This window comes from Aedes albopictus, chromosome 2 (genome assembly GCF_035046485.1).
Source record: "Aedes albopictus strain Foshan chromosome 2, AalbF5, whole genome shotgun sequence".
In the NCBI taxonomy this organism is placed as follows: domain Eukaryota; kingdom Metazoa; phylum Arthropoda; class Insecta; order Diptera; family Culicidae; genus Aedes; species Aedes albopictus.
The window spans coordinates 475,125,624-475,139,422 of record NC_085137.1 but is presented as its reverse complement, the minus strand read 5'-3'; the positions used below and the strand labels follow the sequence as shown (position 1 = coordinate 475,139,422).

Here is a 13,799-nt window from a genome sequence, read left to right as displayed (position 1 = left end):
CTCGGGTATTCTGTACCCAAAAAGCATATTCTAGTCAAATAGATTGGTAGAAGTTATTTGAACTAGGGTGGCGAAGGGTATTATCGGCAGGTTTGTTCTCTTCGCCATGGGGGGGGGGGGGGTTTTGTGGGCCGAATGGTCTGAAAATTGGACATATAATTCAGCTTGGTTGGCAAGGATTTGAGGCCAACTCTGCGACCAATAGGTTTAAAAAAACCCCCCATGACGAAGAGAACAAAACTGCCGAAAATACATAATGCCGAAAATACATAAGGGCCCATATAGCCGAGGCGGTAAACGCACGGGTATTCAGCATGACCATGCTGAGGGTGACGGGTTCGATTCCCGGTCGGTCCAGGATCTTTTCGTAAAGGAAATTTCCTTGACTTCCTTGGGCATAGAGTATCTTCGTGCCTGCCACACGATAAACACATGCAAAATGGTCATTGGCAGAGGAAGCTCTCAGTTAATAACTGTGGAAGTGCTCATAGAACACTAAGCTGAGAAGCAGGCTTTGTCCCAGTGAGGACGTTACGCCAAGAAGAGGAAGAGGAGGACATAAGTTCCCCTATCATCAAACCAAAATCAAAGGTACCGTAAACCGGCGTCACATTGATTAGACTTTATCTATTATATGAAGCATAATTTGAAAAATTTCTTTGTTTTATCGTGTAGTTGGAATCTGATAATATACGATACTATACTGTATTCGAATACAGCTGTATTCGAATACAGCCAAAGATGTGTGGACTGCACTCAAAAAGTACCACGATAAAACATCCGACGTGTACCTACTCAAGAAGTTGACGAAGCTCGAATTGACCGACGACGGCGATATGGAAGATCACCTGCAAACGTTCAGCGACCTGGTGCAAAGGATTGCAGACGTGGGGGATGAATTACCAGCGAAATTGCAAGTGGCGATGTTGCTATGCTCTCTCCCTGACTCCTACGACCCGCTGACGACTGCGTTGGAGCAACGACCTAGTGACGAACTGACGTTGGATTTGGTAAAATCCAAATTATTGGCAGAAGCGGAGAAGCGGAAGGAACGGTCCGGAGCTGCTGCTTCGAGCGGCGGTAAAGCGCTGAAAGTTGGTCATCGTCGTTTCCGCGGTGGAGGTGGTGGCGATGTCAGCAACAAGGACTCGCGGGTTTGTTTCTATTGCAAACAACCTGGCCACCTAAAACGAAATTGCCGTCAGTTTTTGAAGGAGTGCAACAAGGTGGAAAACTCGAGCCAATCGAAAAAGGAGGATAAACCCAAGGCCAAGGCAAGTCAAGCTCAAACCGTATCGGATGGACCATTGGCGTGGATGGTCGGCTATGGCGAGCCGGCGGATTGGTACGTAGACAGCGGTGCAACTCGACACATGACGGGAAACAGGAGATTCTTCTCGAAGCTAGAGGAGGCAAAGTTTGCCAGCGTTATCTTAGCGGACGGTGAAAAGTCAGAAGTTCGTGGCGTTGGCGAAGGTAGGTTCCATGTGATCGATGGCAACGGAGAAGCGGTCGAAGTCATGCTGAACGACGTCCTTTTCGTTCCCGGATTGACGAGCGGGCTGATCTCCGTTAGTGCGCTTAGCAAGAAAGGTTTTGGTGTTGTTTTCAACCGAATGGTGAGGTTGTAGCAGTTGCGGGTTGCCATGGCAATATGTATCGATTGCATACACCTGAGAAGGCGATGGCAAGTATTCAGCCGTCACATACACCAAATTGTTTGCACACGTGGCACAGACGGTTGGGGCACCGCGACCCCGAGGTTGTGCGGTCTATTGCCAAGGACGGACTCGCGGATGGAATGAAGGTGATCGACTGTAATGTGCGTGCGGTATGCCAATGCTGCATCAAAGGGAAGATGGCACGGAAGCCGTTTCCGAAACAGTGCGACAGAGGATCCAAGGCGATATTGGATGTAGTTCACATGGATTTATCCGGACCGATGACAAGTACTCCCAGCGGAAACAGGTATTTTCTGTCGATAGTCGATGATTATTCTCGAATGTCCTTCACGTACCTACTGCGGAAAAAGTCGGACGCGGCGGACAAGATCCGGGATTTTGTAGCTTTCTGTAAGACGCAGGTCGGCAAAACTCCACGTGTGCTGCAATCAGACGGTGGCGGAGAGTTCGTCGGTAACGAGTTGCAGCGGTTCCTGAGAAGCGAAGGGATTGTGTGTCAGTTTTCGGCCCCGTACTCGCCACAACAAAACGGCGTGGCCGAAAGGAGAAATCGCTATCTCAAAGAAATGACAATGTGTCTTTTGCTGGAGGGTGGCCTGGATGAAAAATACTGGGGTGAGGCGGTGCTCACGTCGACCTACGTGCAAAACCGCCTACCGTCGTGTTCTATTGGAATGAGCCCCTTCGAGCGTTGGTATGGGAGAAAGCCATCTTTCAAACATTTCCGGATTTTCGGTAGTGATGCGTGGGTGCAAATACCAGCGGAGCGCAGGAAGAAGATGACACCGAAGGCGCGGCTTTTGACTTTTGTTGGTTATTCCAATCAACATAAAGCCTATCGGTTTCTCGATAAAACTACCGGCCGCATTACGATAAGTCGCGATGCGAAATTTCTTGAGGATACGGAGATGGACCGGAAGATTGGATGCGATGAACGGATTGGACAACGGGAAGAACAGGAAGCAATTGTCGAGCTGCCAGCACTGCCAAAGTCCGACGAGGTTTCGATCGCCGAAGAAGAGGAAGAGGATTTTATTGGCTACGAGAGTGCTGAAGAACTGTTCGTTGGAGACCAGGAAGAAGTTGTGTTCGATGAGGTAGATCGTGGAGATCCAAACGGCGAAAATGGACGAGTTTTGCCTCGACGAGCGAACAGAGGTGTGTTGCCCCCTAGGATGAACGACTACGTTGTAGGTAGAGCAGCTGTCGCTTTGGATGAGCCGACGACCTACGAAGAGGCCGTTGGTTCCGAGGAAAAGGAGAAATGGATTAAAGCAATGAGTGAGGAGTACCAGTCGCCAATCGATAATGACACCTGGGAGCTTGTGGATCCGCCTACCGATCGGAACATCATTGGCAGCAGGTGGGTGTTTAAGCGCAAGCTGAATGCAGATGGCAAAGTGGACCGCTTCAAGGCGCGACTTGTCGCGCAAGGCTTTGCCCAGCGAGTTGGTGTTGATTTCGACGACAGCTTTGCCCCTGTTGCTATGCATTCAACTTTCCGTTTGCTGCTGACTGTTGCTGGGTACCGCAAAATGCAAGTAAAACACCTGGATGTGAAATCAGCATACCTATATGGTACACTGGAGGAGGAAGTATTTATGCGTCAGCCGCCGGGGTTCGCCGTACCACACAAGGAGCAGCAAGTGTGCCGCCTGCGGAAATCTATTTACGGACTGAAACAGGCTGCTAGAACGTGGCACAGAACGATAACGGATATACTTCTGAAGATGGGATTTCTACAGTGCAAGGCAGACTCGTGTCTTTACCGCAAAAAGTGTGCAGGAGGAGAGTGGATGTATATTCTTTTGTACGTTGACGATTTTTTGGTAGTCTGCAAACAAGAAAGTCACATCAATGAGGTGGAGATGGAACTTCAAAAGAAGCTGAAGATCACGAAGCTTGGAGACGTGTCCTGTTTCCTTGGTATACGCGTCGATAAGGATCAGGAAGGATTCTACAATCTCAGCCAAGCTGTTTTCATCAAGAAGGTTGCAGGAAGCTTCGGACTCAACAATGCAAAAGGATCAAAATTCCCAATGGATACTGGATATTTCAAGATCAGGCTGGACAGCAAACCGTTACCAAACAATGCTGAATATCAACGATTGATTGGAAGCCTTTTGTACATAGCGACTCACAGCCGGCCTGATATCGCTGCATGCGTGGGTATTTTAATTCGTAAAGTCAGTTCGCCTACTTTGGTCGATTGGACCGAAGCAAGAAGAGTTGTGCGTTATTTGCTGCGAACCATTGACTACGGCTTAAGACTTGGGGCATCTGGAGCGGAGTTCAAGCTGGTTGGTTACTGCGATTCGGACTGGGCCGGTGACAGCACCGACCGCAAATCGTGCAGCGGATATCTGTATCGCATAGGAGGAGCTACAGTAAGCTGGATAAGTCGCAAGCAGAGCTGCGTTGCAACTTCCACAATGGAAGCAGAATACGTTGCTTTATCCGGTGCGGCGCAGGAAGCGGTGTGGCTCCGCGGATTGCTCGATGAGTTGGACGAGAAGCAGGTGCAAGCTACTACAGTTTACGAAGATAACCGCAGTTGTTTGGATTTCGTTGCATTAGATCATCAAAAGAAACGGTCCAAACATATTGACATTCGGTATCACTATACGAGAGACGTCTGTGCTACCGGAATGATTGATCTACAATTCTGTACTTCAGAGGACATGATAGCGGACATTCTCACCAAGCCGCTCGGAGCTGAACGAGTGAGGAAGTTCGCTGCTATGATGGGCCTGGTTCCCATTCCAGGCCGAGATGGTTGAATTCCCGAGGAGGAGTATTGAACTGGCATCACTGTTCTGACACCGTTACGTGAATTCAGTCAGGCAGCGAGCGTTACCTTTTGTTTTGTATAACGTTATTAATAAAGTTACTTCGCAATTTCTGAATCGGTCGTGTCGTGTTTTTATTCCACCGAATTCCGATATATTCCGGGTTGATTAATACTCTGCGAACCGTCCGCCCACATTTATAGTATGATTTGTTTAATGGAATAACATCTCATCAATTAACATCAATTTCGACCCAGAGATCAACTTGACTCCGGTTTATAGTATTTGGTTTTAAGAAGATTCTCAAACCTCTATAATGCTAACTGGTAATCGAAATGTTCATTCGGTATTATTATAATGTTAAAAAATCCAAAAGAATTATGGAACATTGCTATCCGGGAGCTAAGCATTAGTAACAGAAAACCAAATTTAAAAAGTGTCCTTGAAATACTAAACGATTTATACCTGTAATAATTACAGTATCTCCATGCGTATTAACATCCACTTGTCTGTGAATCGATGATCCCAGGTGCACACCCATCGTATTGAGCAATATTTATTTGAACGCTACCGTCTGGTCAAATATCCCCTTTCCTGTGAACATCTCTCCCCTGGTCTATTTCCCCCACCCTCAACTATACTTTACGGTCAATTCCCTTCTGCCCGGCAGGGCACTAAAACTAGACTCCATTTCCCATCCCCCGGCGACTGCAGCGGCCCTACCCAGGTGCAGCCGAGGAGGCGGCCACCTCTATATCACTAATACTCTTCACCCGTCGATGTTGCGCGTATTTGGGCAGCGTAGCCATCGATGAGGAGGACGATGCTGCCGACGAGCCGGCGTGGTCCATCGGAGGCGCACTGACCCGATAGCTGGCCCGTTGATCCGCCGCTGCCGTTGCTGTCGACGACGATGGGCTGTTGTTGGAACCGTACAACGATGGAACAGGTGGCGGTGCCGTCGTCGGCGGTGGCAGATGATGATGGATATAATGAAGGCCTCCCACGGCTGCATAGATGCCACCCTCGCTGCTGCTGAACGATGGCGTTGGTGAGGTCGAACTGTAGACGCTGTTTTTATCGGAGCCTCCGCCACCGCCGCCACCGCTGCCACCGCCTCCTGCACTGCCTCCGCCTCCGTTACTGATGCTGCCGGGGCCACGGGGTTTGTAGCTGGAACTTATCCGGAAGGCCTTGGTTAGCGAGCCCTGTGTGAGGATGAATAGGAGCGTGAAAAATTGATTAGTGCTCAGGTAGTATTTCAGGGGCGTTTGTTGGGGATATTGAGGTAATTTTGACAATTATAAACTCAAAGATGGTACTCATGGTAGATGCACATTTTTGTATCATATTTTGTATCTTCACTGAATTTAGCATGCTGTACTTGTTTAGTTAAAAAAAGTTAAATTGCAGTCTAACTTTAAATAAATAAAAAATAGAACGAGCTCACCAATTCACTGCCAGATATTAACCAGGAATGTAGTCAAAATAAACAATAAAACAAAGATAGTACAGGTTTTTTTTTAATTTATCTTTACTCAGACAGACTGTGCTGATGGTTGACCAGAACTTAATTGGTGAGCTCGTTCCATATTATTTAAGTGTTATCTTTTTTGTCAATGTTTTTTTTTCAATTAATTACAGTTTCGTAAAAATGTAGTTTGATGGTAAAGGTCTGATCCAAAATTGAAAAGGATATAATGCGGTCATGCTCAGATTTCAACCCCCTTTAAAAGGTTACCCCTAAGACCCCCTTTTATCGTTTGTGCAAAAACAACGCGAGCGAGGATTTACTTTCGGGTTCCTACACAGGTATTACCACAATAACGGGGGGAAATGTAAAATAAAGAGAGACGATGAAGGAACGGAACGGGGTTACACTACCTGTGATCCTTTCCATGCGGAAAACTGCGTCGAACGCGGGGAGTAGATGCGAGGGAAAGAAAGAGAGTGAGAGTGAGATTATAATCAGGAACCAGGAAAAATAGTACGGGAAGAGATGGAAAATGCTAATTAGTGCTGGCAACGCGAGGTGAATTACCGCGGTTGGGTACCTACTTCTAGGGTTGGATGGTTGGTCGATCGGTTGGTTGGTGGAAATTCTTCATGCAAATTACAAATTTACATTACTTTGCAATCGGCATGATGGTTGATGGTCTGGGTGGTGCTGAAAGTGGCGAGGTGACGGAAAAGTATACGAGTACCGGCAACCGGCAGCGACAGCATTCAGTTGATGAGGTGTGCTCGGTATAAATTATGCGATTATTTTCTTCTCCTGTGAAATATATTTGCATTCGAGAGCCGGAGAGCCCACCGGTAAAAGGATGAGGGAATTGGAATGGCTGCCATCGTATGCATTCGGGTTCATAAGTGCATTGCTGCAAGTGCGCTGACATTGAGTCCACTTGGGATGCAAATTGAATATTAAAATTAAAAAGCAGATTATTCAAGATAGGATTGGAAACTGCTATGGGGATGTTTCGTGTGTCTTGTTGGAAATGTTGCAGAAATAATGACTGACTAGGCAGTAGATAAGGACTGTTCATTAAAGAAAGTGGACATCTGTTTACCAATAGTTTAGAGTTAAAACTAAACAAAAAATTGTGAAGTTTTGCTCAGTGTGTAAAAACATTGTTCACTTCGGCAACACATTCAAAGAAAACGTGAAAAGTGAGAAATTTTGAGCGATGGGTTGGATTAGCTTAGCGACTGGCAGATAAATTCTGCACAAATGGTGTTCCAAAAAGTTGTCGTTTTGAGAATTGTGTACTAGTATCACTTCCGGTACCGCAATTTTTCAACGCTGAGCAGGGGACAGATGTGCTGGATGATGTAGGGTACATCAGAACCGAAAAATGTGGAAAAAGTTCTAGGTGTGGCAAGCCAATTGTTCATGCGGCTTAAACAGTACTTCGTATTTCACAACAGGAACAATCAACGGTGAAAATAACATAAAGAAATGCATTAAAAACGACTTCTACCCATATATCGAAAACATACGGATCCTCCATTGTTTTGGCCGGATCTGGCATCCGCTCATTACGTGTCTTCTACACTAGAGATGCTCAAGACGGAAAAAGTCGATTTTGTCGAAAAATGGCAAAATCCACAAAACTTCCCTGAACTGCGTCCTGTGAAAAGATACTGGACAATAATAACGCGGCATCTCAAGAAAGATGGAAGAGAAGCAAGCTTTGTTGATTGCTTCAAGAAAATTTGGTCTGCGGCACAACGAAATGTTACGGAGAAAGTTGTGCAGAATCTAATGGGAGGTATCAAGAGGAAAGTCCAAGCGTTCTTCAGAAATGCGAAGTAAATGTTCAAACTCACGTGAATTCGGCCACATGTATGTTGATTGTATGAAATAAAAAATAAAATTATGAATTTGTTCGAAAATAAATATTTTCTATTGAAAAACAGGTGTCCACTTTCTTTAATGAACAGTCCTTACACAGTCTGTACCATAAAGTTCTGATGTCGACAAAGTGGATTGTATTTATAATAAATTTTTCAGCCAAATTACTCAAAAGGCAGATACAGTGGCTGCCTCGGTCGACATAATAATAACACAAGTTTACAGCATTTTTGAACTCGGTAAGCTGATGATTGTTTTAGATGTAAAGTCATGCTCTGAGTTCGAAAACGCGAAGGAAAAAATTACAGTAGAGCGGAATTTTTTTCGACTTTCCATACAAGGTTGATGATTTGAAATCGATTTTTAGGCAAACTGGCTCACTTCACACATTTCATTCTCCGTAATCAATGCTCCGATTGAGCTGGTTTTTTACTGTAATTCGCCTACATATGATATGTCAAATAAACGTTGAGAAAGAATTTTTAATTTTTTTTTCTTATTGAAAAAAAAAATACAATTCTTCATATAATTTTGGAAATTTTGCTAAAATTCAGGGAGATCGTTCCCAAAACTCGCCAATATCTTGAATTTCATCAATCTGGCGCAAAACCTGTATTCAGATGATCGAATGCTATTATATTCAGCTTGTAATTTATGGAAAAAGATTTAAAATTGGTTGAACAAAACGCAAGATATTTGAATTTTACTAAATTCCATATTTTAAAAAGTTGTAAAACTCGATATTGAGCTAAAACTCTAAAACTGTTCTACTTTAAATTTTAAAAGCTTTTGTTTTAAAGCGCTAAATTATGCTTCAAAAATTTTGGCCGTTGACAGAAGTTCACGACTTTCGTTTTATTTTGTAAACTAGTGTAATATACAAAGAAAACACCAAGTTAGAAATTTTATATCGAAACAAATTTTGACTATTCAGACAATTTTTCATTAATACGTTTTATAGAAATGCTTCAGTCTGATCTCCCTGTAGAGTAATGCTTTCCAATTTTTTTGACATTACCTTTATTTTTATAATTGAGAATCCCTTCGGCAGTTTGGTTAGAACTTTCACCAGTTTTTTGTAATATTTTTCGGTAAATTTAATGGGAATTGTTTCAAAAATGTCTTTAAAAATGTTTTCAGATTTCATTTTTCTAAGAATTCTTTCGGCAATTCATGAATAAATTGCTTGGGCAGTTCCTTTGAAAGGTCTCTCATTTTATTTTTTTTTCTAAATTTTTACAAAAATTTTGACAATTTCTTTGGAAATGATCACTCTGAAAATTTCTATTACTTTTTTTGGAAATTCATCCAGAATTTTTAATAAAAGTTCCTTCTGAATTTTTTAAGTACATTCAATTGGTATTTTCATTTTAAATCAGTATTATCTTAGTGTGAAGAATTAGCATTAAGTTAAAATTCACAAATACAAAGAAACTAAAAAAAGTATTATCTTAAACCGATTTTTATTGAGATTTCTTTGAAATTTGCTTAACCGTTATGTATCCTACAAACTTTTTGCATCGAAACTTTCTAAATAACTAGAGGAATTGTTTTGACATTTTTATTTTGAAAATTTTCTTTTTTATTCCTTTGTAAATTTTATCCATTGTCGATTGTTAGAAATTTCTTGGCCAATGTCTTTAGAAATTGCTTCAGAATTTTTCTTCATGGTTTTTTTGCCGTCCTTCGAACATTACTCTGGAAAATTTTCGATTATTTTCTTCAGCAACTGCTGTAAGAATTCAACCCTTATGTGGCTGGCAGAGTGCTCGGGTACCTTTTCCGAGGTACCTTTTTCGATTTCAAATCTCGATATTTAAATGGTATTGAGAGTAGGAAGTTGAAACTCTGCTAGATCTGAGAACTCGTGAATATATAAATGGGGTTGACCATAATTTAAGGTAAAGAGTGGCAGGGAGAGGGGCTACTGTTTTTTTATTACGTGAAATGCCGGCAGGGTACCCGGTACGAAATTAAAGTAATCATAATTTCGTCAAATTTTCATCAATTTATTTTTTTTGGCTCATTAAACTTAGAACTTCGAAAATTCTGCTGGATCAATCTAATCAACGTGATTTTTGGAATCCGTTTTTTTGGAGCACGTATTTATACCAGAGCGTTAATGATTAATCATAAATTTAATCATGATTAATGATTAATGATTAAGATTAATCAAAATCATTAATCATAATCACAAAAAAATCTCATTTAATCATTAATCATTAATCTTAATCACACTGTTTTTGCAATCTAATCATTAATCAGTAATCATAATCATAAGAAAAAATACTAATCAATCATTAATCATTCATCACCAAAAATGATTCATCATATAAAATTTATGATAAAATTTAAATTGGTTCAAATGCTGTTCTAAATAATAAAATTTATGATTCTTTTTTCAAAAACCTTCCGGACAGAGTTACCTTTTACTTTTGAAACATCAAAAACATGTTAAACAATAAATATATTTTAATCATTTCCAGTTTTTTGTGATTGATTAATCATGATTAATCATGATTTTTAATCAAAGAGCCATTTTTAATCATTAATCATAATCAAAAATCACAGATGATACCAATTTTAATCATTAATCGTAATCTTTAATCATCCTAAAAATCAAATTAATCATTAATCATAATCAATAATCACCAAAATTGGAATTTTAATCATCAATGATTAATCATGATTAAAATTCTTGTTAATCATGAACGCTCTGATTTATACCATGTTGAAACCCACAGTAGTGTTGAAGTTAGGATATTTCCAAATGTTTATGATCATCAATAGCCTTACAGGAAGCGAGTTTCGAAATCACAGCCTCGATTTCAATACGTGTTATCATTCCTGACTGGTCAAATACTATATGCTGAAGCAATTTTAGAATGATTGATACCGATGTTGCTACAAACTTATCGAAAATCCGGTACATTGAATTGTATGAAAGCATGGACCTGGAAATCCGCACTTTCCGTCGCCCACTGTGATCAGACCGGTCCAACCGAATATTATCTCGATAGATAATAAGTTTTTAGTTAAATGAGCAAAAAAATCAATGGGAATTTCATCATTTCAATTTTTTTGATGGCCACACAATGGTTATAAACCGCTCACCAGTAAAGCACTCGACACTTAAGAAATCCTTACGATGCAGACGAAATGAAATTTGAGTAAAACAGGGTGACTATGGATATTATCGTTTGTTTTCTTCGTCATGGAGGGTTTTTCGTTGGCCAAATTGCCCGAAACTTGGTCATATAATTTAGCTTAGACTGAAAGGATGTGAGGCCAACTCTGAGTTCAACAGGTTTAAAAAAACTTACGACGAAAGAAAGGAGCTGCCGAAGATGCATAAGTTTCCCTATGTTGAAATGTAAGTTTTTATAGCACATTTAAAACAAAAACCTAAGGATGTACAATTTTGGAAAGAAATATTTGAGTAAAGCTGAGATTATCCTGTGAAATTCCGCGAACAAATCTGATAAGCTGTTTTTTTTTGTAATTTCCTCCTGCAGATAACACAATCTGCTGAGTAGTTCCTGCAGGAATTTGTTTCCTCTAGAAATTCCTCAAAAAACATTGTATGATTTTTTGTAACAGTTTATTCGAATGAATGAAAATTTAAAAAAAAATATGCCTCAAAAAAATAGTTTATTCTACATATTGTTTGTACAATTCATCCAAAAATGTATGCAAAATATGGTAAGAGGAATGCATCATTGCTTTTTATGGATTTTCTTTTAAAAATACCCCAGAAATTTGTTCCTCGAAATTCTAAACAAACTTCCTGAAATTTAATGTTGATTTTTTTTTAGAATTTCAACTGTATGGGATGTTTCATCGACAATGTCTATAAAAATTCAATCAGTATTTTATATGAAAATTCTGAGAATTCTTTTGGCAATTTCCTAAAAATAAACCTTCGTAACCTTTTGAGGGGTTTTCTCGACAATTTCCGGTAAATTTAATGGTGTTTTATTTCGACAATTTTGAAGTGGGTTCCGTCGAAAAATTTTTTTCAGAATAACTTCTGGAGTTTTTTGTTTCCAATTCTGGAAAATCCCATCGCAGTTGAAATTTCTATGGTCATTTCTTTAAAATTTTCTTCATCGACAACCAATGCCGTATATTTTTTTAACAATTCTTTTGGAAACTTATCTTTTGCTTTAGCGGTTCCATTTGGATTTTCTTCGAATATTACAATAGAATTTCTTTAATACATTCCAAGAGAATTTCTTCAGCAATTGCTTAATTCATTCGACAATCACTTTGGCAATTCCCTGTGTAATTCTTAAATAAATTTCACGGGCAATTTCTTTCACAATGGTTTCGGCATTTCATTTCGGTATTGTTCGCAATCCCTTTGAAACTGCTTTTAAAAATTTCGTTTGGAATTCCTTCAATATGATTGAGAATCTTTTGAGTATATTAATTAGAACTTTTATCGGAACCCTTTCGAAAAATATCTTCGGTGTTTTAAATTCTTTGGAAATGTTCTAGTTTTTTTCTGAGAATTCATTCGGCAATTCAAGAGTAAACTCGGGGAATTCCTTTAAAAGTTTTGTCAGTGCTATTTTAGAAAATTTACGGCAAATCAAAGCAAGATTCTTCTGAAAATTCCTTTGGAAATTCCTTTCGGCAATGCCTCTGGGAATTCCTACCACAATTCTGGTATTTTGAACGGTATTTTTAGTCCCTTGGGTAAATTTCATGTTAATGCCATTGGGAATTCTTTCGGCAATTAAATTTAAATGTTCTTTGATTATTTATTGGGTAATTATTTACTTTATCTAATTGCTGCAATAACAGTAATAGTATTTTTTTTATTGAAAACGAAAGGCTATCGTTTCTTTGAGTGTTCCTTTGCCGATTTCTTTTGAAATTTCTTCGCCAATGTCTTTAGGAATTCCTTTCCCAATTCAATCAGACATTTTTTTCTCAGTATTTTCATTGAAGATTCCTGCCTAATTTTGTAATTGAATTGTGAAAGCCCATAGCGTTTTTTTTTTTTTGGAAAATGTCCTCAATAATGTCTTTAGTATTTCCTTCAAAACTTTCTTTAAAGATCCCCTTGAATTCACTAGGGAATAATCACAATTTTAATGGAAAATAGTTTGAACGTTCCTTCGGGAGTTTCTTAGGAAAATATTTCTAGAAATTTGACAATTTCTTTCTTAGTTCTATCAGCAGATTGTTAAAAAAAATGCTTGGTCAATTTCTTTAAAAATTGGTTCAGCTTTTTTTTTTTCTTTTTTTTCATTCCGTTGAAAATTCATTCGAGAATTGTCTCTTTTGGGAATGTCATCAGTCATTTATTCAGCAATTCCTGAATAAAATCTTCTGGCAATATCTTTGAAAATATTTTTTTTTAGAATTCCTTCGGCAAGTTTTACACGGATTTTTTTTGAAGATTCCTTTCAAAATTTCTCTAGAAAAAAAAACGGAAACTATTTCTTCGACAATTGCTCTTGGAATTCCTGTGGCAGTTATTTTAGAAACTCTTAAGAAAGTTTCGATATTTTCGTTATAAACTTCTTCAGAAATCACTTTGGTAACTGATAAGGATATTTTGTTCGTTTTCTGGGCCTGTTTTCGGCATTTTATTTGAAACTTGTCCTCGGAAATCTCTCTGAGAACCCATTTTGGCAATTATTGTTAAGACTCCTTCCGCTTTAAAATATTTCTTCAGTTTTTTTTGAATTCGTCAACTTTCATAGAAACTAACTCAAGAAATTCTCAAAGAAATTGCCAAAGTACCTATGTTTTAAAAGAGAATTTCAATGGTCTACCAATGGAAATAACGGAGATATTTCAAACGCAATTCTCGTAGAATATGCTTGTTGCCGCAACAACTGTGTAGTTGGGCTATCGATTCGCTTGTAAAGCAATTAGCTCATCTTTGTACGCATTCCATATATGTAATATTAGTTATTTCAGCCACACAAAAGAAGATCAATATGTGTATTTCAATGA

The 13,799-nt window shown here is 39.4% G+C and overlaps 1 protein-coding gene across 6 annotated transcripts in view; it reads right to left on the bottom strand.

Annotated features, from left to right (window-relative positions):
- Window positions 1-5,014: 5,014 nt before the first annotated feature.
- Window positions 5,015-13,799, bottom strand: part of LOC109418028 (kazrin) — a 364,304-nt gene continuing 355,519 nt past the window's right edge. For 5 of the 6 annotated variants that reach the window (XM_029870756.2, XM_029870758.2, XM_062854088.1 and 2 more), the window contains exons 15-16: window positions 6,356-6,379; window positions 5,015-5,679 (exon numbers count right to left, since the gene is read on the bottom strand). In XM_029870756.2, the coding sequence (XP_029726616.1) occupies window positions 5,191-5,679; window positions 6,356-6,379 (513 nt within the window). In that variant the 3' untranslated portion in view covers window positions 5,015-5,190. The remainder of the gene's footprint in view (window positions 5,680-6,355; window positions 6,380-13,799) is intronic. The other variant, XM_029870759.2, reaches the window with a different exon arrangement.